Source organism: Bos mutus, chromosome 6 (genome assembly GCF_027580195.1).
Source record: "Bos mutus isolate GX-2022 chromosome 6, NWIPB_WYAK_1.1, whole genome shotgun sequence".
NCBI lineage: Eukaryota > Metazoa > Chordata > Mammalia > Artiodactyla > Bovidae > Bos > Bos mutus.
Window position 1 is genome coordinate 30,421,949 of NC_091622.1, and position 27,953 is coordinate 30,449,901.

General features: G+C 37.5%; 1 protein-coding gene and 1 long non-coding RNA gene across 4 annotated transcripts in view; one reads left to right on the plus strand and one right to left on the minus strand.

Annotated features, from left to right (window-relative positions):
- SMARCAD1 (SNF2 related chromatin remodeling ATPase with DExD box 1) overlaps positions 1-7,533 on the minus strand; it is a 90,938-nt gene extending 83,405 nt beyond the window's left edge. For 2 of the 3 annotated variants that reach the window (XM_070372144.1, XM_070372142.1), the window contains exons 1-2: positions 7,408-7,533; positions 6,561-6,799 (exon numbers count right to left, since the gene is read on the minus strand). In XM_070372144.1, the coding sequence (XP_070228245.1) occupies positions 6,561-6,750 (190 nt within the window). In that variant the 5' untranslated portion in view covers positions 6,751-6,799; positions 7,408-7,533. Of the gene's footprint in view, positions 1-6,560; positions 6,800-7,072; positions 7,284-7,407 lie in introns of those variants that run through there. The other variant, XM_070372143.1, reaches the window with a different exon arrangement.
- An 80-nt stretch (positions 7,534-7,613) lies between these two features.
- The window catches only part of LOC138988291 (uncharacterized), a 171,541-nt gene continuing 151,201 nt past the window's right edge, over positions 7,614-27,953 (plus strand). Inside the window, exon 1 of the long non-coding RNA XR_011464605.1 lies at positions 7,614-7,667. This is a non-coding gene — a long non-coding RNA (uncharacterized lncRNA). The remainder of the gene's footprint in view (positions 7,668-27,953) is intronic.

The window sequence follows — 27,953 nt, forward strand, 5'->3', positions numbered from 1 at the left end:
GGAACTATATGAATTATAATACATCAATGTATAAGACATACTGTAGTCACATTCAAGTATAACATATTTTATATGAACATGGAAAACATAAAAAAAAATCTACTTTGAGGGGACTTCCCTGGCAGTCCAGTGGTTAAGAGACTGCACTTCCACCGCAGTAGGCATGTGTTTAATACCCAACTGGGCAACTAAGCACATGCAGCATGGCATTTGGGGGAACCCCCCCCAAATCTACTTTTTAGTCAATAGTGAGCTGCATTACAATATACATAATACTATTTTATCTAAAAAAAAAAACACAAAAAACCAACAACCTAGAATACATATAGGTAGGGAAAAAAATGAAAAAATGAAAATACCAACACTAAATGAAAAGATTACATTAGAGTCTCTCCATTACACAATTGTTATAATCATTTTTTATATAACACTTTATTTTGAAGAAAGCAGCACAAAAACTAAAAAGGTAGAAAAGGAAAACATAGACAAAAAATGTACATTTAAAATGAATTTAAGACATTTAGACTCACAGTACTTTCTATTAGAACAATTGAGCACTAATCTTTTTAACAAATACGACTCTTCAACTAATACTAGCAGACATTAGGAAACCAGAATTTCTATCCAAAGATAAAATGAGGATTCACATTTTGGCCACACACACTTAAGAGGACTCAGTAGTTAAAAGTATCACTCAACAGTTAAAGAATCGTGAGGTTAAAATGATACGTGCAGCTTCATCATTCAAATGATCTTATTCATTTTGATTTCAGAGAACAAATAGACAAAGGAAGTGAAGTCCAAAAGTGATAAGATTGTAGAATCCGTAAGTGGCAGAGCATTGTTCCTTGGAAATCTTTTCACAATTAAAAAATTTTTTCCTCCTACTTATTAACAACAGTTACTTTCAACATGATGACCACACCAAAATGGCAGCCACTATAGAAGACTGACCATTTCATTAAGAAATTCATCAAGCATACACTAAAGCTTTCCTCCATTCCAACCTCAGAACCACCTATGAATCATCTATTTTTCTCTTTTACTCCCATTCCCCTGGGTAAAATGTGTCTTCATGTTTTTCTCAAAGTTAAACAGTCCAGCTACAGTTGCACTCCTACCTCCCTGACGCCTCTCATCAGATACCACGCCCCGTCTTTCATCCTTTCCCCCTCCACTAGCTTCTTTCCCTCAGCTAAAAAGTATGCTCAATTTTCAATGTTCCTCAGACATCTTTTCTTGACATTATTTCCTCATCAAGCTGTTCTCTTTCCCTTGTTGGAATAGGAGTCTTCATCTGCTTAGTTTTCTATTGAAACTGCTATGGGCCAACAGGAACTTTAATTTCAAAGAAAAGAGGTCTCTGATCAGATCTCATTCAAACTGATTTCTCTGCAACATTTGATACTGTTCACTATACAACACCAATGTGGAAACTCCCCTTTCTTTTGCTTTCAGGGTATTACCATTTGCTTACTATTCTGTCATCCTTTATATCTTTCATTGGTTTCCCTTCCTTTATCCATTTTTAAATACTGATGCTTCTTACTATCTATTTTGTTTAGGACATTTTTTTGGCTGGGGGCGGGGGTGGGTAACTACCTCAAGGATGACTTCAAAGTTGATTTCTCATATTCCAACCATTCTCTGAGCCCTAAACTCCAATGTTCAACCCTCTACTAGACCTTGCTACTAAAACATAAACGCAAATTCAACATGTTTTGGTATCTATCTCTTAATCCTGCTGCCTAATTCAGTTGATAGTGCTACTCACTCAGCTGTCCAAGCAAGGAACATCTGCATTACCTTTAAATCCTCCACATTTAACTGATCATCAAATATCATCATATACATATCATATAAAACATCTCTAAACTGCCTCCTCTGTCATTTCCCTGTATTTAGGCTTCAATTATTCCAACAGTTTCATTGCTATTTCTCCCATACTGAAATGTTCTATATAATGTATACCAAATAAAGTCCATTCTCCCTGGGAGAGCATATAAATAGGCCTCTCAAAACCCACCAGTCTCTGTTTCTAAATCTTTTCTGCTTCATGCATACTGCCCTATACCTCCTCTTCCATAGATAACTTCACCTATTCCATTCACATACCACATTCCAAGGCAACATGCTTTTATCCCTTGTTCACTGAATAAGCAATGAGTCATTGTTTAGTGTTCACTCAGTCATTTCTCTATGATTTTTCCTGATTCTCTGCAGAAAGAAGGAATAATCTAATCACTGTGAATTAGACTGCGGTCCTACACTGCTTAATATCTTCCCTTATTAGAAGTTACCACATTGTGCTATTTTAACCATATATTTATGTGTTCTTTCCTCTTGGTGCTCCTTGAGGATCATGCTTAGCTCAATGTTTTATTCTTTATGCATAAAACAGTAGATTCTCTACTCTCACACTCATTTGTCACTGCTTTATTCTCTCCAAACCTGCTATGCTCCCAGAAAAGTAAAATAAAAAAGAAAATGTAAGTAGTAATGACTGATAACTCCAGGCACTAATGAGAGTAAAATAAACCGAGGTGGGGGGAGGCGACCCACAGGTTAAGTGTATGCCCTCATAGCCAAAGGCTGGATTAAGGGAGCCTGCCCTCTATCAAAGGTAGTTTCAAGTATCCCAGGCTAAAGATGACTGATGGCTATGGCACTGTTTCACAATCATAAAGAGGAAGAGGGACATTTAAAAATATGTACGAAGTACTATTATCACCTATTCATCATTCAATACTCCTTTTTTCAACACATACTTTGAATGCCTACTATACACCAATCATTGTTCTAAGCAATGGGGATGGACAGATAGGTAAACCAGGTCTTTGCTCTCACAGATCTTACATTCTAATAAGTGGAACATAAATACATAATGCAAAGTTAGTGATGGATACTATACAGAAAAATACAGTAAAGGGGGTGAGGGTTGCTACTTTAGAGAGTAATCAAGAAAAGACCTTCTTAAAAAAAGGTACATTTCACTAAGTCCTAATACAACAGCAGAGTCACATGCAGATAACAAGAGAAAGCGTCTTGGAGGCAGATGGAAAAGCATATAGGAAGAAGAAAAGATTGAATGGGGTTTGGCATATTCAAGGAACAGTGTCCCTGTGGCACTGTAACTGAAGGAGAATGGTATAAAATAAAATCTTAACTCTTAGGTAAAATAATTGGATTATCTGAGAAAGAGTGATAACAGGTAATTTTAACCACATACAATTTCCATCCTGTAAGTGGACTCAGACCCTAAAACTGATGTAAATAAACAAATGTAGCCTAATTCTACATAATAAGAGTAATTACCGGTTGATGATAAAGAAAGGTCAATATTCATATCCCACTGATGATACGTCCACTGATTTCCCAATGTCCATATTCAGTCTGATCTTAAATCCAATTTTAGTGTGTTGACCTCTCCTCGGAACCGTGTGTACGCACGCTCGATTGTGTCTGGTTCTTTAGAACCCCATGGACTGTAGCCCACCAGACTCCTCTGTCCATGGGATTCTCCAGGCAAGAATACTGGAGTGGGTTGCCATTCCCTTCTCCAGGAGATCTTCCCAACTCAGGGATCGAACCAGGGTCTCTTATGTCTCCTGCACTGGCAGGCAGGGTTCTTTACTACTACCACCACCTGGGAAGCCAGGGGCCCAAGGCCTGATGTTTATTTCAGCACCCCTCTCCCGCCATGCTAAGTTAACCTGCTTTTGGTCTACTGCTTAACTGGCAGGCTCCCCTTGTGGCTCAGCTGGTAAAGAATCTGCCTGCAACGTGGGAGACCTGGGTTCAATCCCTGGGTTGGGAAGATCCCCTGGAGAAGGGAAAGGCTAACTACTCCAGTATTTTGGCCTGGAGAATTCTAGGGACTCTATAGTCCATGGGGTCAGAGAGTTGGACATGAGCGATTCTCACTTTCAAACTCAGGGCAGGACCTTTGATTCTCATTTGAATTTTTAAAGGCATACCCAAGGTCTTACAGTGGGTACTTCATACCTATTCTAATGTATAGAACTACCTTTATTCCCCTCAATTACTTAAACTAAGATCCTTAACATCCATTTTATCTCATTCCTACACAAGGACCCAGATGTAAAATCTTGTACTTTCTTACTCTGAAACTCTTAAGCCTTGTTCTTCTGTTTGTACTGCCACTGCTGTTTGGATTAAAAGAGCTTCCCAAATGATTTCTCTCCCTTTAAACACTACACTCTAGCAATACATAGGTTTCATGACTGCCAGGTTGATTTTTTTTTTTTACAAAACAAGTTTCTTTCATTATTTTACCCAAGGGCTTCCCTGGTGGCTCAGTGGTAGAGAATCTGCAAACCAATGCAGGAGACTCGGGTTCGATCCTTGGGTCAGGAAGATCCCTTAGAGAAGGAAATGACAACCCACTCCAGCACTCTTGCCTGGGAAATCTCACAGACAGAGGAGCCTCGTGGGCTACAGTCCCTGGGGCTGCAAATATTCAGACATGACTTAGCGACTAAATAAGTACCTCTGGAGTACCTATAATATTAAGTCTAAACTTTGCCTTACTTTTCAAGATTCTCAAAAATCTACAGGATCAATTAAAATAATCTTTTCAGTAAGCAAAGCTCTCTCTTCCAAGGAGGATGAATCCTTACCACTCCTGGAACAAACTTGATTTTTGTAATTCCCAAGTGTCATTAAGACTTACCCCACAATTTCTAAAGCAATCTCAGTTTTAAAAAGAATTTACATATGGAAAGTCCAAATAAAGAGAAAAGAAGCGAAGTCTCCTTAGAGAAAAAAAGGAAAGCAGAAAAAACACCTTCTGATTAGAAAAAGAAACTAAAAATTTTACATTACTGATAAATAACTGAAACATTTCATTAAATTCCACTTTACAAAGTGTTTTTATTTTAGAGATGAAAAAACTGTGGATCTCAGAAAATCTGAGTTACTTCTCCGATGTCCCATTTAACAAAAATTAAGAAGCAGAGGCTCCCAAGGACTCAACATCCCATGCCTACACCCTGGCCTTTCCTTCCCTAACCACAGAATAAACAGATTAAAATATTTAGTTAAAATATTAAAGTACCTGGATGTTTAGACATTAATGACAGCATGTTATGCAAACCAAATTATCTGCTGAAAGAATGCACACAGGGATGTCACTCGTGCTTAAATCTTTCAGTGCTCTGAATTTAGGTTAAGTTCAAAATTCTTCGAATAAACAAAGCCTTTCAAAATTTGATTCCTAATTACCAGTTAGTCACACCTACCAAATTGTTCCATCAAGTTCCAATTACACCTAAGTATTTAAATTGTTATTCTAATGATAACTTGTAGGGACTGTTTTCAATGTTATATTTAGGTAGAACAGCAAACAAAATGGGGATATCAAGGGTAAAGACAAATATTACTAATTCTGTAATTTAAAAGGTGCTTATGAAATACTGAGCTTTACACTAAAAAGGGTATTACTGAAATAAACATTAAAATATAACTTCTAATATTCCTTTCATCCTTCATTAGAAACTGAGTGACATAAATGATTAAAAGTTTAAGTTCAAGAATTAGATTGCTTGGATTTGAGCTCTGGTTCCACCAACTTCCCAACTTTACCCACCAGGTCTCATTTCTTCAAAATGTGGGTAATATCTTGTAGGCCTGTTTTAATAAGAGAATATGAACCACTCACCATTATGACTAAAACATAGCAGCAGTTCAAATATATACTAATAGTTAACTGTCAGAAGAACACAGATTAAGATGGGGATGCTAATTTTTGGCTTTCTCAAACCCTACTGTTCGTAACAATTTGCTGAAGAGGTTAAAAAAATGAAGAACCACCATGAAGAACACCAATTATTGGGACTTCCCCTGTTGTCCAATGGTTTAGATTTCAAATGCCAATGCAGAGGTGTGGGTTCAGATCCTTGGTCAGGGAGCTAAGATCCCAGATCTCTTGAGGTCAAAAAAATGGAAACATAGAAGCAATATTGTAACAAATTCAATATAGATTTAAAAAAAAAAACAGTCCATATTAAAAAAAAAAAAAACTCAAAGGAAAAAAAATTATTCATATGCACTTTGGAAGTCAGTGGTTGGCAAAATCTGAATGTGACCTGCTCTTCATTTGTTCATAGACGTTTTCTTCAGGCAACCTTGAATAAAGTCTTAGCTCACAGCAGGTTATCAATTTTTTTTGGAGAAATACTGGAATGAATTTAAATGTGTGGCAGTAACAGCCTCAAAATCTATCATAGGACTGAATCACCTAGTTCTTTTTCCCATAGCTGCCATTCTGACCTAAATTCTGATTTTAGCTGCCATCACTGGGCCATATTTAAGAACTTATGCAGAAGTGAAACAACTATGGACGGATAATCAGTTGGAGGTACATGGCGCCTATGGCAGCCCCGAAGCTGCATGTAAAAGGGCATGGTGAAGGACAATGCATCAGTATGTATGACATCAAGAACAGAAATCAGAATCTCTTCTGCTTTTCTTCTTAAAAAACAAAAACAAAAACACGAAACTCTCTTGATGCTGTATCAATTTCTAACATTGTAACTCACCTGTTTTTTCAGTTACATCTGAATCAGGGGTGCCTGCCCTGCTAACTTCCCCTTCAGCATTCTCCTCTTCAGCACTAAGAGAAATTGGTGAAGAAGGGCCAGGCTGGGAGGGTTGAGGGGTTGCTTCGGGCGCTTCCTCAATCTTATTTCTTTTCTCAAAGCGAAAACGGTCCAGGTTGAAAAGATTCATATTGATATAAACTACCACTTCGTGGGGTTTGGCGCTATAGGTGAACTATCTGCAGGGAGAAAATAAAAAGAGAAAAAGAGGCCATGAAAACAACATAAAATACAAAGCCACAGCAGTTCATTCCCAAGGCAATTAAGTGCCCGCAAACATGCCAGTGGCTCAGCATGACTATTATGGCTGCGCTTCATTGTTAGGCCATAACAATCAGGTGGACAGGGTATCCTTTTAAAATTTTCCATTGCTTTTTTTCACTCCCTCTCTCCCCCACCCCCGCCCTTCCTTCCTAGAACCACACGCTGACCCTCGCGCAACCTCCTCTTACCCCAGCACGCGCGGGCACGTTCCCCACGCTAACTCCCCTGCGGGCCGCGCGCCCGCCCACAGTGAGAGAGACTCCCTGTACTAAGATGCTCCCTGCCTCGAGAAAGGACGTGCCAGGGCCCGTGCCTCGACACTGCAGGGACACAAAGGGGCCAAAGCAGGGGAGCGGCGGAGGCCGTGGTGGCGGGCACCCGCCCGGAAGTTGACGCGGCGCGAGCCCAGCTGAGAGGAAGCTGATAGGATCAAGAAAACACAGGGAAGATTCAGAAGTGCAGACTGCTGAGGCATCTCTTTCAACGATCGCTTGCTCTCTATCACTCTCCCCCTAGTACTTACAGTCTTGCAACTTCGGTGCGCTTAACAAAGAATGAAAAGCAAAAATAATTCTTGGCGTGCAGCGACGGTAGCCGGGCCGGGACCTTCTAAAACAGCACGGAGAAGCCCAATGAGCGCGCAGTGATGACGCAACACGCAACCTAGGCTTTTCTCTTCCCCAGCGACGTGCGAGGGGAAAAATGTCTAGGCGCGCGCCGTTGTCATGGTAACCCGTATCCGCCTCTTTCCCTTGGAAGCGCGCTTGTGGCCTGTCTCTCCAGGTTAGCCAGAAAGTTGTTAAGTAGAACAATAATAAATAACACAATGACAATAAATAGCCTAATAAGGATATTTAATATAATATCTGACATATTATAATCTATACATTTATATAATCTGTAAACAGTATAACACCGTTGTTCTAAAGGCATTACGTATAATCGCAACCCTTTCAAGAAGCCTGTTTTTATAAAACAAGGAAACTGAGGCCTGCAGATGTTAAGTAGCGAAGAGGGAAAATCGAGGTATGTTGAATTTAAAAGCGTATTAACTGCCTCTGCACTGTTGGTGGGATTATTCCTAGAGTGGAATATGACAATTCACATATCTTGATAGAAGTATTAAGAATATTTCCTCTCTTTGCTCCAACATTAAAATAAACAGACAGTTTTTGAATCGTAATTTGATCCCCTGGTTGGCATTTACCTTGAAGAATTTCTATAAGTCATTCTTCTGCCAAATACATTGGTCGTTGTAAACAAATTAGCACTGTTTTTAAATCAGTGTTTTGAATTATGTAACGTAAACCCACAATTTGAATTGTGTAATGTAAACCCATAATTACAAAAATTAATTTTGTAATTAATTATCTGGGTCCATAAGATTCAGGATCAATGACTGAACAATTGGGATTTCCATTGTACTTATCCTTGATATCCCATGAAATGCCCTAGATTTATGCATTAACTTATAAATAGTAAATTCTTTTTGTTAATGAAAAATATTTGCTTTAAGATCTCTTAGCAACTTTCAAATATGCAATACAGGATTATTAACTGTAGTCACTGTGCTGTATGTGTAATAGAAAAAAATGAATCTTTGCTTTACATGCAGAAAGATCTAGCATTGAAAATGGATTCGATTAGCTTGATGACTTTGGTCATATTGTAAATAACATCTCTGAGTCTCAGTTTCCTCATCTTTAATTGTGGTTGATGATACTATTGACATCTTTGCTACCATTAGGGGCTTGTGTTCATGCATATGGACCCCCACCTCAAATGTCCAAGTCTGACACTACCTAGGAGTTGGCATAGTTTTTAAAAAAGTATGCTCTGTTAAGTTTGAGTTTTAGATAAACAATGAGTATTTTTTAGCATAATTATGTCCTATGCAATATTTGGAACTTGTCCATACTAAACAGTTACATGTTGTTCGTCTGAAATTTAAATTTAACGACGTGTCCTGTATTGTATTTGGCAAACTTACTTTCACCCTACCACTTTATCACCCCTTTGACCTAGGGACTTTTTGGTACACATTGGTCTAAGGATATAGATACTAGAAACACAATTGGCCCTCAACAGAAAAGACCTGGGGAAAAGTCACTGTTAGCCATTTTGGAGCCATGTGAGCAGAGCATTTTGAGAACCAAGTACTCAAAAGCAGTCCACCTTATTCCAAGAACTCACTTGATGATTTGAACAAACCTACTTGGTTATTTTAAGGAATAAAACATTCATTAGATTTGTAAATTTTGCTAAAACTTTTGGCTCATTCTCACTGACTATGGTAACAACTAATTTTTTTTATTGTTTTCTACTTTTAAGTTTTTTTAAAGAAATAATTGAAGTATAGTTGATTTATAATGTCGAGGCTATCCACTAAAAGTATCCCAAAAAATTTTTTTTAATTTCAAGAATTTACAAAAAAAAAGTCTTGCAAGCCTTTTTTCTTCCCCCACCAAAAAACCCCCTTTATAGAGCCTATAAAGGGACAAAAAAAAAAAAAAGTAAAAAAACTTGTTCATTAAACTAAATGCCTGAAGGTAATTCTGCAGTATCTACAGAGATGTGGAGGAAAGGATTAGGACTCAGCAATTTTCTAGATCGTATGTGGGGGTGTGTGTGTGTGTATGTGATTGGCCAAAAAGTTAAAATATTAGTTTATTACAGAAAAACCCAAATGAGTATTTTGGCCAGCCCAATATTATTCATTTGTGCAAGAAAAAAAATTTAATTTTATATCTTGGAAATACGTCTTCCTTAAAATGTTCCCAAAGACATAAATCCAGCTTACAGGGTAAAGAAATGAAGGTTTCAAGAATGACCAATTCATGGTGTAAAAGTATTCTGTTGAGACTAAACACAGTTAGATCTTAATAATTATAAATAAGGCATACTAGTCAACTTTTTGTTGCATTACCAATATAAAATTTTACTTGAATAAAACAATAAGCTTGATTGTCTAGTGTAGGTCAACTTCAGATTACAACGACTGTCTGCACAAAGTACATATTCGTAAATATTTGTTAAGTGAAAATAACCAGACAAAATTTCAGAGCAGATAGATAAACAGAAATAAGTTTTAGAATAAGCTGAGAATCTTCAAAATGATGCATGCTATGGAAGAACAACATAAACCAGAGCTTACAAATCTCAGAAAAGAGTTGACACATCTCAAGAAAGAGAAGTAAAAGAAAAAAAAAAAATCTTAGATTAAACTAGATGTAAAATATAGATAAACATAACAGATAATGCCTTAAGAGAAATAGAGGAGGAAAAGAATGTTAAAATTTGAAAACTAAAAATATAAAGCTAAATATATTTCAAGACAAAATAATAAAGATAAGCAAAGAAGGTCCAACATAATTATAATTGAAGTCACTTAATTGCACTCATCTCACACACTAGTAAAGTAATGCTCAAAATTCTCCAAGCCAGGCTTCAGCAATACATGAACCGTGAACTTCAGATGTTTAAGCTGGTTTTAGAAAAGGCAGAGGAACCAGAGATCAAATTGCCAACATCTGCTAAATCATCGAAAAAGCAAGAGAGTTCCAGAAAAACATCTATTTCTGCTTTATTGATTATGCCAAAGCCTTTGACTGTGTGGATCAAAATAAACTGTGGAAAATTCTGAAAGAGATGGGAATACCAGACCACCTGACCTGCCTCTTGAGAAACCTATATGCAGGTCAGGAAGCAACCGTTAGCACTGGACATGGAACAATAGACCCTGGTTCTAAATAGGAAAAGGAGTACGTCAGGCTGTATATTGTCACCCACTTATTTAACTTAAATGCAGAGTACATCCTGAGAAACGCTGGGCTGGAAGAAGCACAAGTTGGAATCAAGATTGCCAGGAGAAATATCAATCACCTCAGATATGCAGATGACACCACCCTTATGGCAGAAAGTGAAGAGGAACTAAAAAGCCTCTTGATGAAAGTGAAAGAGGAGAGTGAAAAAGTTGACTTAAAGCTCAACATTCAGAAAACAAAGATCATGGCATCTGGTCCCATCACTTCATGGGAAATAGATGGGGAAACAGTGGAAACAGTGTCAGACTTTATTTTGGGGGGCTTGAAATTCACTGCAGATGGTGACTGCAGCCATGAAATTAAAAGACACTTACTCCTTGGAAGGAAAGTTATGACCAACCTAGATAGCATATTCAAAAGCAGAGACATTACTTTGCCAACAAAGGTCCATCTAGTCAAGGCTATGGTTTTTCCAGTGGTCATGTATGGATGTGAGAGTTGGACTGTGAAGAAGGCTGAGTGCCGAAGAATTGATGCTTTTGAACTGGGGTGTTGGAGAAGACTCTTGAGAGTCCCTTGGACTGCAAGGAGATCCAACCAGTCCATTCTGAAGGAGATCAATCCTGGGATTTCTTTGGAAGGAATGATGCTAAAGCTGAAACTCCAGTACTTTGGCCACCTCGTGTGAAGAGCTGACTCATTGGAAAAGACTCTGATGCTGGGAGGGATTGGGGGCAGGAAGGGGACGACAGAGGATGAGATGGCTAGATGGCATCACCGACTAGATGGATGTGAGTTTGAGTGAACTCCGGGAGTTTGTGATGGACAGGGTGGCCTGGTGTGCTGTGATTCATGGGGTCACAAAGAGTCGGACACAACTGAACTGAGCTGAACTGAACAGAAGGAAACCAAAGCAAAGGTGTGGAAGAAGTAACTATAGCTGTAATTCAAAAAGCATTTCCTAAAAATCATAAGGATTTCAAACTATGTATTGAAAGAATATATCATTTACTTGAGAATATCAACCCAGATGGCCAACACCAAGACATATTCTAGTAAAATTTAGACTTTAAAGAAAGGAGAAGTACACATGTTAGGAGGAGGTTAGAGTGCAATTTCTGGAGTGCAGATGGACCTTTATTTGAATTGAAAATATTTGCAGGAACATATGAGGTTCGATACACATACTGTATAATACCTGTGTCCACTGGAAAGGTATAAGAAAGCTTATATTATTCCCTACCTCCAAGATTTTGGTCTTGAAATATCGTTTACCACTATAGAAAACCAGGACTTTTTTCCAGTCAGGATAGGAAATGTACAGAATGAACCTGGAATGATTTTATAAAGCAAAAAGCAAAGAAATTATGAAAGACCACTAACATCATGTCAAAAAGTTTCAGGAGTCAACTTGAAGAGGCTCTTACCAAGGGTCAAAGATGGTACAATTTGAACTTCAGTATGGTTAAAAATTGCAGTTATTTGAAAGCCATTAAATATGTTTAAATATATGAGTTTTTTCCTGTTATTTAAAACAACTGTTTATCTTTAGAGAATGAAAGGAAACAATTATGAAAGGTATGGGGAAAGAATCACGCTTTTATCTTGCCCTTTGTCTATAAAGGGCTGTAGTGAGTAATCAAATAATGGATGAAGGGAAGTGGCTACTTATAAAAGTGTTTCAACTAGTAAATGACAAAGAAGTTATAAAATTTGAGTTACTGAGTACACCTGGCCCAAATTTCTGACCTACAAAATTGTAATCTGTAATAAAATGGCTAACCACTAATTTGGGGATGGGTTTGTTATGTTGGAATAGATAATTGGAACATATCCAACTTTTTCCAACATTTTTGTCTCAAATGTACTGATTCTCTCAGTTACAACTAAAATGTTCCTTATTTTCCCTTCTTAAAATACTGAGAGGGCTTCCCAGGTGGTATTAGTGGTAAAGAACCCACCTGCCAATGCAGGAGACCTAAGAGACATGGTTTCCATCCCTGGGTCGGTAAGAGCTCCTGGAGGAGGGCATGGCAACCCACTCCAGTATTCTTGCCTGGAGAACCCCATGGACAGGAGCCTGGCAGGCTACAGTCCATAGGGTTGCAAAGAATTGGACACGACTGAAGCAACTTAGCATGCAAAATACTGAGATTCAGAAACTCTAGAAATCTTAGGCTCATTTCCTGTTTACCTGAAGTTTGGAGTAACTGAGTCCAAAAGTCAACATTTGATAGGTTTTTTTAATGTGTTGTCACATTTTCTGTCTGCCTTCTTTGCCAGAATTATTTCCCACAATAGTGTATATAATTCTTTCTAAGTCATGTAAAGGAGGTTTAAGGCACCTCTTCTTTAGAAATATAGTTAGTCACAGAAAGGCATTATCATTTCTAATTTGTATTAAAGTGTTATTTATAATTCAACATGGTAGTTAAGATAAAGTGTCTAAAATGTAGACCATAAAATAAAATTTTGTCAGTAGGATTACTCAAATGTAGTGACTAAGATGTCAGAAATAAATTACTATCAAAGGTACCTATGGAGATAGAAGTCACTTTTTACATTAAAATAAATATTTATGTAGAGGTGCTGTTGTGATGGTTAATTTTATGCATCAGTTTCACTGGGCTAAGGATGCTAAGATAGCTGGTAAAACATTATTTCTGGGTGTGTCTGTGAAGGTCTTTCTGGAAGAACTTGCCATTTGAATTGGTAGACTGACTAATGAAGATTGCCTGGACCAATATGGGTGGGTATCACCCAGTCCATGGAGGGTCTGCATAGAACAAAATGGTGCAAGAAAGACCCACTCGCTGAATCTGCTTGAACTAGTACATCCATCGTTTCTTTCCTTCGAATCTGTTCTCAGGCCTTCAGATTTGAGTCTTGGACTGGAAAAACACCACTGACTCTCCTGGACTTCCAGCTTGCAGAGGGACCACTCAGCCTAAAAAATTGAGTGACTCAATTCCTCATAGTAAATCTCTTCCTGTATACATATACATCCTATTGTTTCTATTTCACCATAGAACCCATAGCTGCCAAAATCCTGTTAATTACCTGTTAGTTTTGAAATGGTCTCAGTGAAAATGTTTGCTGGAATCTTCAAATTTCTTCATCAAATAGGAGGAAAGGCTTTGTGAGAAGTTAATTTTTATTTGTTTTTGCCTTATATTCACCAAAATAAAACCATGAAGCAATTTGGGGAAGGAGAAACCCTTCCAAATTTGAATTGAGTAAGAAACCAAGCAAAATAAGAAAGAGCAACAGAGATTTAAAATGGGATTTGCAAACTTGGATCCCTTAACTTGATATCTTAAAAATGTAAACCACACCTGGTTAGTAATGGAAATTTAAACTTGTGTAATCTTACCTCCCACACACATATGAAATGGAAAACACAAGATGCCAAATCATAAAACTAAATGGATTTTTCTTCCTTGGTAACAGGAAACAGACAAATATTATCTATTTGTAAGCAAATACTTCTTTTCCCAGATTAATCATTCTTAATTTAGGGAGGTCCAGGGGATGGTCATGAACCTCTTTTGAGAACCTGATTTTTAAAAAGCTGTGGAATGCCTTCCAGAAAACTGTATATGTACATAATGGATTGTACATAATTGTACATACTCCAAGTATTCTGTGGATATCACATTAGGAAATTCTGACAAAGAGATCCTCAATCCAAATAATTTTGGATAAATCCAGGGGAAACTATCCTTGAATGTGACTTCTAGAACTTGAAACCTCTACTAACTACTGTTAACAATTTAAGAGATTAAAAATAATGAATATTTTTCACCTTTTTGTTAATTACTTGCCATTTTATTAACTGTTGTAATTACTTTTCTGGAAAAAGGTAGGATTTAAACTCTAAATAATGCACATTTTTAGTAACCTATTGTTAAAGAGCAAATCTTAGGTTGTATCTTTTCCTTTTTTTTCAACCTAATTTTTTCCCCTGGTTTTTTTTTTTTCCTATTTATTCATGTCTTATAATTGTCAGTATACTTTCAGCCAGAAACTTGAGTTCACTCATATGTACACATTGCTGACTAATATATCCACAGTTGCTATTTCTGCCACTGTCCCTGTGTAGTTCAGTTTCTTCACAACACTTGTTAGCACTGTTTGTTGTTGTCTACACTGCCAGAATGGTGCTTGATACTTTGAATCATTCAAATCATACATCCAAGTCCACATGTTATTATATTTGTACTTGCAGTATCTCATTTTGTTGTAGTGATTCTTACCTTGAAGTTGTCCTTTTTATCTGACACTCTGCAGATGTTGTGCTTCAGAATAGATTTAAGTCAGGCTGGATCATTGTAATCAATCCTGTACATATATTTTTTTTCTTCTTAAATTGGCCTTTATGAAGAGGATCCAAAAGAAAATAAATTCTTTCTTTCCTTTAGCCATTTCAAATTAAATAAACATTAAACATAATTCAGGAGACTTCTTACCACCAGATGTTAGTCAAAACATAGTTCTAGGGATAGATTACATGTTAATATTTTACATTTTTATGCACTGTATGTTGTCTGTGGACTGTTCCTACTTAGGTATTTGATAATAGTATAAATGCCTTTTGTTACATATGTCTGTATTCTTGAAAGTAGAAGTGTTATTGAACCAAAAACATGACTTCAAAAAATAGTCATGGATTATAATCAGCTATAAACTGATTATATAAACTTATAATAAACTTATAGTCAGCTATATTGAGAAAGATGAACTCTTAATAAGAAAGTAATAAAAATTAACAAAGTCATTATGAAACTAAAGACACCTGGGTTCAAATATATGTTATATAAGTACCCATACTAGAAAATAGTACTCATACTAGAGAGTTTCTATGGATTAAATTAGAAATAATTCATGCTTAGGGTAAGACTTGGCCAATAGTCAATGTCAAGTAAATATTATTTTTAGAGTGGAATTCATCTTACCCAATGGCTTAGGCTTTCAGTAGTCAAATTATGTGATGGACCATTTTAAATTAAAATTATCCTTAAAAATTCTATATGCACGCTAAGTCGCTTCAATCGTGTCCAACTCTGTGCGACCCTATGGACAGCAGCCCACCAGGCTCCGCCGTCCACAGGATTCTCTAGGCAAGCATACTGGAGTGGGTTGCCAGTTCCTTCTCCGTACTGGTATACTAGTAAGTAAAAGTAAAAAGTCGCTCAGTCATGCCCAACTCTTTGTGACCCCACAGACTGTAGCCTACCAGGCTCCTCAGTCCATGGAATTTTCCAGGCAAGAGCACTGGAGTAGGTTGCCATTTCCTTCTCCATATAAATTCTATAAGTCAGTCATAAATTATAATGTATATAGATTTGTGTATGTTAAATAACTTCCATTACTTTATTTAATTAATCATTATTAACCACTACCCTGTACTAAAGAACTATAAGAGGTGCTGGGAAATATAAGAATGAACAAGACTCATGTGATTCTTGTATTTCTTCAGATAGCTTAAATTCTGTCAGTGAGAGAATTAACCATAAATTGCAAAATAGTACTAAATATGCTATGATAGTGAAAGTAAAGTATATGGTACTAGAGGGGCTCTTATGATTTGTTGGAGATAACTAGGGGAGAAGTGATGGCAGAGTCCTGAAGGATGGCTACAAATAAGTGAGTACATATATACCAGTGAAGGAGATAAAGTGGTGACAAGGAGGGAAAAGGCTAAAGTCCTTTAGAGGTCGTTGTACTTAATCCTCAGGGCAGAGGAAAAGATCAGAAGTTTTAAACAGTTATAGGTAGGAAAATTGACTCTGGTGTTTATAAACATTGAATTGGAGTGCAGCAAAAATGAAGGCTTAGTTCTGTAAAAATAATGACAGCTAAAAATATAGAGGAATGATAAAACTGTTAAACCCCTACTTTGGTGGTGCTGGTTTAGTCACTCAAACCCTGTAGCCTGCCAACAAGGACCCAGATTTCCTTTTTCTCCAACATTCCTAGCATTTCATCCACATATCATCTTATGGTTGTTTGTCAGCTGCTAAGCTGCTAAGTCACTTCAGTCGTGTCCGACTCTGTGCGACCCCATAGACGGCAGCCCACCAGGATGCCCTGTCCCTGGGATTCTCCAGGCAAGAACACTGGAGTGGGTTGCCACTGCCTTCTCCAATGCATGAAAGTGAAACGGAAGTCGCTCAGTCATGTCCGACTCTTCGCGACCCCATGGACTGCAGCCTACCAGGCTCCCAGGGCTGCACAATTCTAAACACAAGAAGAGAAGTGCAATAAGCTCTTTTTTTTCATTTATCTCCTTATTAGAAAGCCAGTCAGAAGACTTCCCCTATCAGTTCATTGAACAGAACTGGGTCACATGTCTACCTTTAGATAAAAGGGAAGCCTGGAAAATGAGAACTTGGATGTCCTAGCTTTGTAGTAGAAATTGACAAAGAAAAGGGGGAAGGGCAGATAGGAATGTTTTACACACTTATGTGGCTCTCCATTGCTCCAGGAAAAGGTACGCATCTTTAACAATGACACCAAGGTTCTGTGTTCTGCCCCTTGACCTTTGAGTTCCTCTCTAGTTATCTTTAGCCATGACCCTCCTATCCTCACTGTAGTCAACCTGAACTTTCAGTTCCTCCTGTGTACCATTCTCCCTCCAGTCTTTACACAAATTGTTCTCTTGCCCTAAAAAACTGCTCCTTGCATTGTGGTGATGTCTTGACCTACTTTATTTAGCTAACTGACTTTGATGCCCTCCCGCAATCATTGTCAGTAATCTTAAATTATACAGTGTTTCCCTATCAGATGTCATTATCACACTGTAGTATAATTGCTTATATAACTTTCTGTCCCTGTTCATAGATTCTAAGCTGCATCTCAGAGCCTATTGAAGCATTCTTCAAAATGGATACTCTATAAACATTTTGGGAACAAAGGGATGAAGGACTTGAGCTCAGGCCGAAACTCACCAAGTTTAACTGGGTTAAATGAGAAATAATTTTAAAAATATGTAAATGTACTCTTAACAATTTGATATACAAATGTCTTTATTATTTAATGGTTGAGTTCGGCAATTAAATTGTAGGGGGAAAATAGGTATCAAAATGTAATTGGTTAAATGTGAATTCTTAGTAAAAATTCTGGGAAAGGTGTATTAAACAGCATAATCCCAAATCTGTTTTTGCCATATTCAACCTACCTAAGTGAAACTATTTAAGTGTACTTATTTATTTGATGAAGGATTTCAAAAGTGAAGGGAAAAATCATTATTCCAGCAATGATTTGTCATTACAGGTCTGAACTGCCAGAGGCACCAAGCCACCCCAGATCTATATAGCATGAGTCACAAATTAAACAGGTCTTTACTGTATCTGAATTCCAGTTCCTAATCATGAAGTTCACTGTGAACGTGACAACATTTTGAGATAAAAGAACTGATTCTGCAAGGGACATTTTGTTTCATTCATTTCTGTAAATTAGGAAAGTCACAGCTTATAAAAGATATGTTAAAATAACAAATTAATTCACAATATGTATTCATAGCTAACGAAGCTCTAAGTAATATAGAAAAATTTAGAATCATTTTTAAAGCATTATATTCCTTAAAACATTTTATATTTCCTGTAAAATAAGGAACAATGAAGAAAGTGGGGAAAAACCACTAGACCATTCAGGTATGACCTAAATCAAATCCCTTATGACTATACAGTGGAAGTCAGAAATAGATTTAAGGGACTAGATCTGATAGAGTGCCTGATGAACTATGGACGGAGGTTCATGCATTGTACAGGAGACAGGAATCAAGACCATCCCCCCAAAAAAGAAATGCAAAAAAGCAAAAAGGCTGTCTGAGGAGGCCTTACGAATAGCTGTGAAAAGAAGAGAATCAAAAAGCAAAGGAGAAAAGGAAAGATATAAGCATATGAATGCAGAGTTCCAAAGAATAGCAAGGAGAGATAAGAAAGCCTTCCTCAGCGATCAATGCAAAGAAATAGAGGAAAACAATAGAATGGGAAAGACTAGAGATCTTTTCAAGAAAATTAGAGATACCAAGGGCACATTTCATGCAAAGATGGGCTCAATAAAGGACAGAAATGGTATGGACCTAACAGAAGCACAAGATATTAAGAAGAGGTGGCAAGAATACACAGAAGAACTGTACAAAAAAGATCTTCACAACCCAGATAATTACGATGGTGTGATCACTCGCCTAGAGCCAGACATCCTGGGATGTGAAGTCAAGTGGGCCTTAGGAAGCATCACTATGAACAAAGCTAGTGGAGGTGATGGAATTCCAGTTGAGCTATTTCAAATCCTAAAAGATGATTCTGTGAAAGTGCTGCACTCAATATGCCAGCCAATTTGGAAAGCTCAGCAGTGGCCACAGGACTGGAAAAGGTCAGTTTTCATTCCAATCCCAAAGAAAGGCAATGCCAAAGAATGCTCAAACTACTGCACAATTGCACTCATCTCACATGCTAGTAAAGTAATGGCTCAAAATTCTCCAAGCCAGGCTTCAGCAATATGTGAACCGTGAACTTCCAGATGTTCAAGCTGGTTTTAGAAAAGGCAGAGGAACTGGAGATCAAATTGCCAACATCCACTGGACCATCCAAAAAGCAAGAGGGTTCCAGAAAAAACATCTATTTCTACTTTATTGAATTCCAAGGCTACAGTCCATGGGGTTGCAAGGAGTTGGACACGATTGAGCAACTAACGCTTTCACTTTCACTAACAGTGTGCTTGGCATATATGAAAGTGAAAGTGAAAGGCCAGAATACTGGAGTGGGTAGCCTTTCCCTTCTCTGGGGGATCTTTCAAACCCAGGGATTGAACCCAGGTCTCCCGCATTGCAGGTGGATTCTTTACCAGCTGAGCCACAAGGGAAGCCGTGGCATGTATGAGCCTTCAGTAAAATCCTATCAGCTATTAATATGACTCTGGTTCTTATCTGAAAATGAAAGCATTAGGTCTAATGATTCCTAGTGCTTGAAAAATATTTGTGTTCCATTTCAGGATTTTGTGGCAAATGGACTCTGTTGCAAACTTCTGAGGTTTTGTAAAGTTATTATTTATCTGTTGCTTAAGAGTTTTTTGTGTTTGTCTTCCTTGTGGTTTCTATAAAACAATATGACCTTAATAATGTAGGAATTATCAAATTCATTTTTAAAATACACTGGCTTGTTTAAACAAACTCAAAATAAAAAATTTAGTGCTTTTATTAAGAAAAAAAAATATGTATGAAATACTAGTTTTTGTCAGGCCAGTTTCCCTTAAATCTTATCTTTTTGGTCATTGATTCATGATTGTTTTAAGTTTTTCAACAAATACTGGCACAGAGCCTCCTTCTAACACATTCCTGTTTGAAATTGACATAGCTATCTTTATTGTCCTGGAACGTTTGTAGCACATATGTTAGGACCTATCCCCAAAGATTGTTGAACATCATTAAAAGTAAGTGTTCTGCATTGCTGTAAATTGTAAGCCAGACCCAAGTCAGTCCCAGATGAGTTTCTACACGAATAATTTTTAAAAAAAAATGAAAGAAGGAAAAAAAAAGAAGTCCTCAGATGTTTAAACCCGCTTAACCATCTATAGTAGAGGGCTTGAGAGAGGGTGATATAATATATGTTGTTTCTATAGCAATCTTACTGTTCCTTTGCTTGCACAAGTATCTAGATTCCAGCAAAGGAAAATGTACAATAGTTCTAAGTATTCTAATGTTCTAATAATCTTCCACTTTTCATCTTTTTCATCCTCTTCTATTTATTCTATCTGGTACAATTTATACTTTTATGCATTCCAAAAGCCTTGGTAGAAAACTTCAATAATTTAAATATCTGTACTATTATCCATATAGCACCTATTATCCTCCAAACATAGTAGGTTAAAACAACAAATATCTATCCTTTCACATTGTTTCTCAGGATCAGGAATCTGGAAGTGACTTTAGCCAGATGATTCTGGCTCAGTGTTTGTCCTGAGATAGCAGTGAGGTTTCTATCTGGGGCTGTGGTCATTGCAAGACTCAAGTAAGACTGGAGGATCCACTTCCAAACTCACTGATGTGGTTATTTGGGGACTTCAAGAACTTACTAATGACCCTGACCATGGGAGCTAACATCCGCCAGAGCAAGCAATCTAAAAAGAGGATGATGGAAGCGTCTTTTATAACCTTATATCATTCCTGACATGCCATCACTTCTAGTGTATTCTGTTTCTCCCACAGACTAACCTAGTACAGTGAGGGTATGAAAACCAGGAGGCAGGGGTGATTGAGGGGGGGGGGGTGTCTTCTTTTTAAAAAAATTAACTTATTTATTTTAATTAGAGGCTATTACTTTACAATATTGTAGTGGTTTTTGCCATACATTGACATGAATCAGCCATGGGTGTACATGTGTTCCCCATCCTGAACCCCCTTCCCATCTCCCTCCCTATCCCATCCCTCAGGGTCATCCCAATACACCAGCCCTGAGTGCCCAGTCTAATGCATTGAACCTGGGCTGGTGATCTGTTTCACATATGATAACATACATGTTTCAATGCCATTCTCTCAAATCATCCCACCCTTGCCTTCTCCCACCAAGTCCAAAAGTCTGTTCTTTACATCTGTGTCTCTTTTGCTGTCTCGCATATAGGGTCTTCGTTACCATCTTTCTAAATTCCATATATTTGTGTTAATATACTGTATTAAGTGTTTTTATTTCTGACTTACTTCACTCTGTATAATAGGCTCCAGTTTCATCCACCTCATCAGAACTGATTCAAAAGAATTCTTTTTAATAACTGAGTATTATTCCATTGTGTATATGTATCACAGCTTTCTTATCCATTCGTCTGCCAATGGACATCTAGGTTGCTTCCATGTCCTGGCTATTGTAAACAGAGCTGTGATGAACATTAGGGTGTCTCTTTCAATTCTGTTTTCCTCAGTGTGTATGCCCAGTATACACACTGATTTGTATGGCAGTTTTATTTCCAGTTTTTTAAGGAATCTCCACACTGTTCTCCATAGTGGCCATACTAGTTTGCATTCCCACCAACAGTGTAAGAGGGTTCCCTTTTCTCCACACCCTCTCCAGCATTTATTATTTGTAGACTTCTTGATAGCAGCCATTCTGACTGGCATGAGAAAGTACCTCATTGTGGTTTTGATTTGCATTTCTCTGATGATGAGTGATGTTGAGCATCTTTTCATGTGTTTGTTAGCCATCTGTATGGCTTCTTTGGAGAAATGTTTGTTTAGTTCTTTGGCCCATTTTTTGATTGGGTCGTTTATTTTTCTGGAATTGAGCTTCAGGAGCTGCTTGTATATTTTTGAGACTAATTCTTTAACAGTTGCTTTGTTTGCTATTATTTTCTCCCATTCTGAAGGCTGTCTTTTCACCTTGCTTATAGTTTCCTTTGTTGTGCAAAAGCTTTTAAGTTTAATTAGGTCCCATTTGTTTATTTTTGCTTTTATTTCCATTACTCTGGGAGTTAGGTCATAGAGGATCCTGCTGTGATTTGTCAGAGAGTGTTTTGCCTATGTTTTCCTCTAGGAGTTTTATAGTTTCTGGTTTTACATTTAGATCTTTAATCCACTTTTAGTTTCTTTTTTGTGTATGGTGCTAGAAAGTGTTCTAGTTTCATTCTTTACAAGTGGTTGACTAGTTTTCCCAGTACCACTTGTTAAAGAGATTGTCTTTTCTCCATTGTATATTCTTGCCTCCTTTGTTGTCCATACGTGAGTGGATTTATCTCTGGGCTTTCTGTTTTCTTCCATTGATCTATATTTCTGTCTTTGTGCCAGTACCATACTGTCTTGCTGACTGTAGCTTTGTAGTATAGGCTGAAGTCACGCAGGCTGATTCTTCCAGTTCCATTCTTCTTTCTCAAGATTGCCTTGGCTATTCGAGGTTTTTTGTATTTCCATACAAATTTTGAAATTATTTGTTCTAGTTCTCTGAAAAATACCATTGGTAGCTTGATAGGGATTGCATTGAATCTATAGATTGCTTTGGGTAGTATACTCATTTTCACTATATTGATTCTTCCTATCCATGAACATGGTATATTTCGCCATCTATTTGTGTCATCTTTGATTTCTTTCGTCAGTGTTTTACGGTTTTCTATATATAGGTCTTTTATTTCTTTAGGTAGATTTATTCCTAAGTATCTTATTCTTTTCATTGCAATGGTGAATGGAACTGTTTCCTTAATTTCTCTATTTTCTCATTGTTAGTGTATAGGAATGCAAGGGATTTCTGTGTATTAATTTTATATCCTGCAACTTTACTATATTCATTGATTACCTCTCTTAATTTTCTGGTGGAGTCTTTAGGGTTTTCTATGTAGAGGATCATGTCATCTGCAAACAGTGAGAGTTTTACTTCTTCTTTTCCAATTTGAATTCCTTTTACTTCTTTTTCTTCTCTGATTGCTGTGGCCAAAACTTCCAAAACTATGTTGAATAGTAGTGGTGAGAGTGGGCACCCTTGTCTTGTTCCTGACTTTAGGGGAAATGCTTTCAATTTTTCACCATTGAGAATGTTTGCTGTGGGTTTATCATATATGGCTTTTATTATGTTGAGATCTGTTCCTTCTGTGCCTGCTTTCTGGAGGGTTTTTATCAAAAATGGATGTTGAATTTTGTCAAAGGCTTTCTCTGCATCTATTGAGATAATCATATGGTTTTTATCTTTCAATTTGTTAATGTGGTGTATCACATTGATTGCTTTGTGAATATTGAAAAATCCTTGCATCCCTGGGATAAAGCCCACTTGGTCATGATGTATGGTCTTTTTTAATATGTTGTTGGATTCTGTTTGCTAGAATTTTGTTAAGGATTTTTGCATCTATGTTCATCAGTGATATTGGCCTGTAGTTTTCTTTTTTTGTGGCATCTTTGTCAGGTTTTGGTATTAGGGTGATGGTGGCCTCATAGAATGAGTTTGGAAGTTTACCTTCCTCTGCAATTTTCTGGAAGAGTTTGTGAAAGATAGGTGTTAGCTCTTCTCTAAATTTTTGGTAGAATTCAGCTGTGTTAGCTGGGCTTTTGTTTGTTGGAAGATTTCTGATTACAGTTTCAATTTCCGTGCTTGTGATGGGTCTGTTAAGATTTTCTATTTCTTCCTGGTTCATTTTTGGTAAGTTATACTTTTCTAAGAATTTGTCCATTTCTTCCAAGTTGTCCATTTTATTGGCGTATGGTTGCTGATAGTAGTCTCTTATGATCCTTTGTATTTCTGTGCTGTCTGTTGTGATTTCTCCATTTTCATTTCTAATTTTATTGATTTGATTCTTTTCCCTTTTTTTCTTGATAAGTCTGGCTAGTAGTTTGTCTATTTTATTTATCTTCTCAAAGAACCAGCTTTTAGCTTTGTTTATTTTGCGTTTATTTCTGCTCTAATTTTTGTGATTTATTTCCTTCTACTAACCCTGGGGTTCTTCATTTCTTCTTTTTCTAGCTGTCGTAGGTGTAGAGTTAGGTTATTTATTTGATATTTCTCTTGTTTCTTGAGGTAAGCTTGTATTGCTATGACTCTTCCCCTTAGCACTGCTTTTACTGAATCCCATAGGTTTTGGGTTATTGTATTTTCTTTGTCATTTGTTTCTGTGCATATTTTTATTTTTATTTTTAGTTCTTCTGTGATTTGTTGGTTATTCAAAAGGGTGTGGTTTAGCCTCCATATGTTTGTATTTTTAATATTTTTTTTTCTTGTAGTTGATGTCTAATCTTACTACATTGTGATCAGAAAAAATGCTTGAAATGATTTCAATTTTTTTAAATTTACCAAGGCTAGATTTATGGCCCAGGATGTGATCTATCCTGGAGAAGGTTCCATGTGCATTTGAGAAAAAGGTGAAATTCATTAATTTGGGGTGAAATGTCCTATAGATATCAATTATGTCTAACTGTTCCATTGTATCATTTAAAGTTTGTGTTTCTTTGGTAATTTTCTGTTTAGTTGATCTATCCATAGGAGTGAGTGGGGTATTCAAGTCTCCCACTATTACTGTGTTACTGTTAATTTCATTGGGGGTCTTCTTGAATCATCAGCTACATAGATTGTTGTTGTTGTTCAGTCACTCAGTTGTGTCCAATTCTTTGTGGCCTCATGTACCACAACATGCTTGGCTTCCCTGTCCTTCATCCTCTCCCGAAGGTTGCTCGAACTTATGTCCATTGAGTCCGTGATGCCATCTAACCATATTGTCCTCTGTCGTCCCCTTCTTCTCCTGCCTTCAATCTTTCCCAGCAGCAAGGTCTTCTCCAATGAGTTGACTCTTTGCATCAAATGGCCAAAGAATTGGAGTTTCAGCTTCAGCATCGGTCCTTCCAATGAATATTCAGGACTGATTTCCTTTAGGATTGACTTGTTTGATCTCCTTGCAGTTCAAGGGACTCTCAAGAGTCTTCTCCAGTACCACATTCTTCAGTGCTCAGCCATTTTTTTGTACAGCTCTCACACCTGTACATGACTACTGGAAAAACCATAGCTTTGACTAGACGGACCTTTGCAGGCAAAGTAATGTCAATGTCTCAGGTTTTTAATATGCTGCTAGGTTTGTTATAACTTTTCTTCCAGGAAGCAAGTGTTTTAATTTCATGGTGCAGTCACCATCCACAGTAATTTTGGAGCCGAAAAAATAAAGTCTGTCACTATTTCCATTGTTTCCCCATCTATTTGCTGTGAAGTGATGGAACTGGATGCCATGATCTTCATTTATTGAATGTTGAGTTTTAAGCCAGCTTTTTCACTCTCCTCTTTCACATTCATCAAAAGGCTCTTTAGTTCCTCACCACTTTCTGCCATTAGAGTGGTATCATGTGCATGTTTGAGGTTATTGATGTTTCTCCGGGAAATCTTGATTCCAGCTGTGCTTTATCCAGTCTGACATTTTGCATGATTTACTCTGCATATAAGTTAAATAAGCAAGGTAACAATATACAGCCTTGATGTACTTCTTCCCCGATTTTGAACCAGTCCATTGTTCCATGTCTGGTTCGAATTGTTACATCTTGACCTGCAGACATCTTTCACTTTGGCAGGTAAGGTGGTCTGGTATTCCCTTCTCTTTAAGAATTTTCTCTTCTTAAAATTGTGGTTGTGGTCTACACAGTCAAAGTCAAGTCATTTGGCATAATGAGTCAGCTCTCTCTCACACGCATGCACGCACTCTTTCTCTCTCTCCCTATATATACACATATATATATTTAGTTAATAGTTTAATCTACTCAGCTGACTGCCACATTTGAGTCTAGTGACTTTATACCAAAAATTTTTTTGTGGACTATTTAGGCAATTACTTTTAGCCATTTTTTACCAAGGGACCAGGTTAGATTGGCTTTTCCCTTGCAGAAAGTTTGTAATACAACTTTGACACACTCATCATTAAATTATTATAAAAAACTTTATAAAGAAATTAAATAAAAAGCTAATATTAAATAGTAATAAAACATATTTGATAAGACAATCCCCATAAACTTTTATTTGATGAGCCATGAAAACAAATCTTGGCCATGGCAAAAGAAAAAAGCAAAGATATACAATTAGACATGAAAAGGAGATATTGCTATAGATCAGGAGGTAGAAAAGGAAAAATTAGACCATTACATGAAACTTTATCACTATAAATTTGAGAAGTTTAAAAAAATGGACTATTTATGGAGATCAGTAGTTCTAAAATGTAACTCTTCATTAAGCAGCATTAGTATCACTAAGAAACTTGTTAGAAGTAAAATTCATAGACGCCCTAAATCAGAAACCCGGGGAGTAGCATATTAAAAAGCAGAGACATTACTTTGCCAACAAAGGTCCGTCTAGTCAAAGCTGTGGTTTTTCCAGTAGGCATGTATGGATGTGAGAGTTGGACTACAAAGAAAGCTGAGCACTGAAGAACTGATGCTTTTGAACCATGGTGTTGGAGAAGACTCTTGAGAGTCCCTTGGACTGCAAAGAGATCCAACCAGTCCATCCTAAAGGAAGTCAGCCCTGAATATTCATTGGAAGGACTGATGTTGAAGCTGAAACTCCAATACTTTGGCCACAGTTTCTTTTTGCAAAGAACTGACTCATTTGAAAAGACCCTGATGCTGGGAAAGATTGAAAGCGGGAGGAGAAGGGGACGACAGAGGATGAGATGGTTGGATGGCATCACCTATTCAACAGACATGAGTTTGAGTAAACTCTGGGAATTGGTGATGGACAGGGAGGCCTGGCATGCTGCAGTCTATGCAGTTGCAAAGAGTCAGACACGACTGAGCGACTGAACTGAATGGAGAATAGGACTTTATAATCTGTGTGTGTGTGTGTGTGTGTGTGTGTGTATGTTTAGGATTTATTTATTTTTGGCTGCACTGGGTCTTCATTGCTGTGTGCAGGCTTTCTCTAGTTGCAGACAGTGGGTGGGTGCTAGCCTTCATTCCAGAGCAAGGGTTCAAGACCATGGGCTTCAGTACTTGTGGTGCGTGTGCTTAGTTGCCACAGCATGTGGGATCTTTCTGGACCAGGGATTGAACCTGTGTCCCCTGCATTGGCAGGCAGATTCTTAACCCCTGGAGCACTAGGGAAGCCTCATAATCTGTGTTTTAACAGCATGCTGAAATACAGGAATCACTTAACAATAAAGGTGATTGGAAAGGTGATTTAAACTCTAACATTAAAAAAGGCACCTAAACCAAGTGAATTCTCAGCTATGATTTATCTAAGCTTTAAAGATTATAGATACATCAATATTTTATTAAGAGATCCTAAGCATTAAAATTCGGAGAAGACAATGGCACCCCACTCTAGTAGTCTTGCCTGGAAAATCCCATGGACGGAGGAGTCTGGTAGGCTGCACACCATGGGGTCGCTAAGAGTCAGACATGACTGAGCGATTTCACTTTCACTTCTCTCTTTGCACTGGAGAAGGAAATGGCAACCCACTCCAGTGTTCTTGCCTGGAGAATCCCAGGGATGGGGGAGCCTGGTGGGCTGCCGTCTATGGGGTCACACAAAGTCGGACATGGCTGAAGCGACTTAGCAGCAGCAGCAGCAGCAGCAGCAGCAGCAAGCATTAAAATTATATTGTGGAAAAAAAGAATGATGTCAGAGAAGGACATGTTTGGGTGACCACATAAGGATTTTCAGGAGTGCAAATAAGGTTCTGTTTCTTGACCTGAGTGGTTAGTAGTTATTTGCTTTTTAAACTATTTTTAAGCTGGACATATATATGTATGGATGGATAGGTTGGTAGGTAATTTATGTTTTTATTCAACCCATATTTATTTAGTGCCTCTCATGTGGAAGGCACTGTTCCAGGCACTTGAGATGCTTCAATAAACAAAACAGTG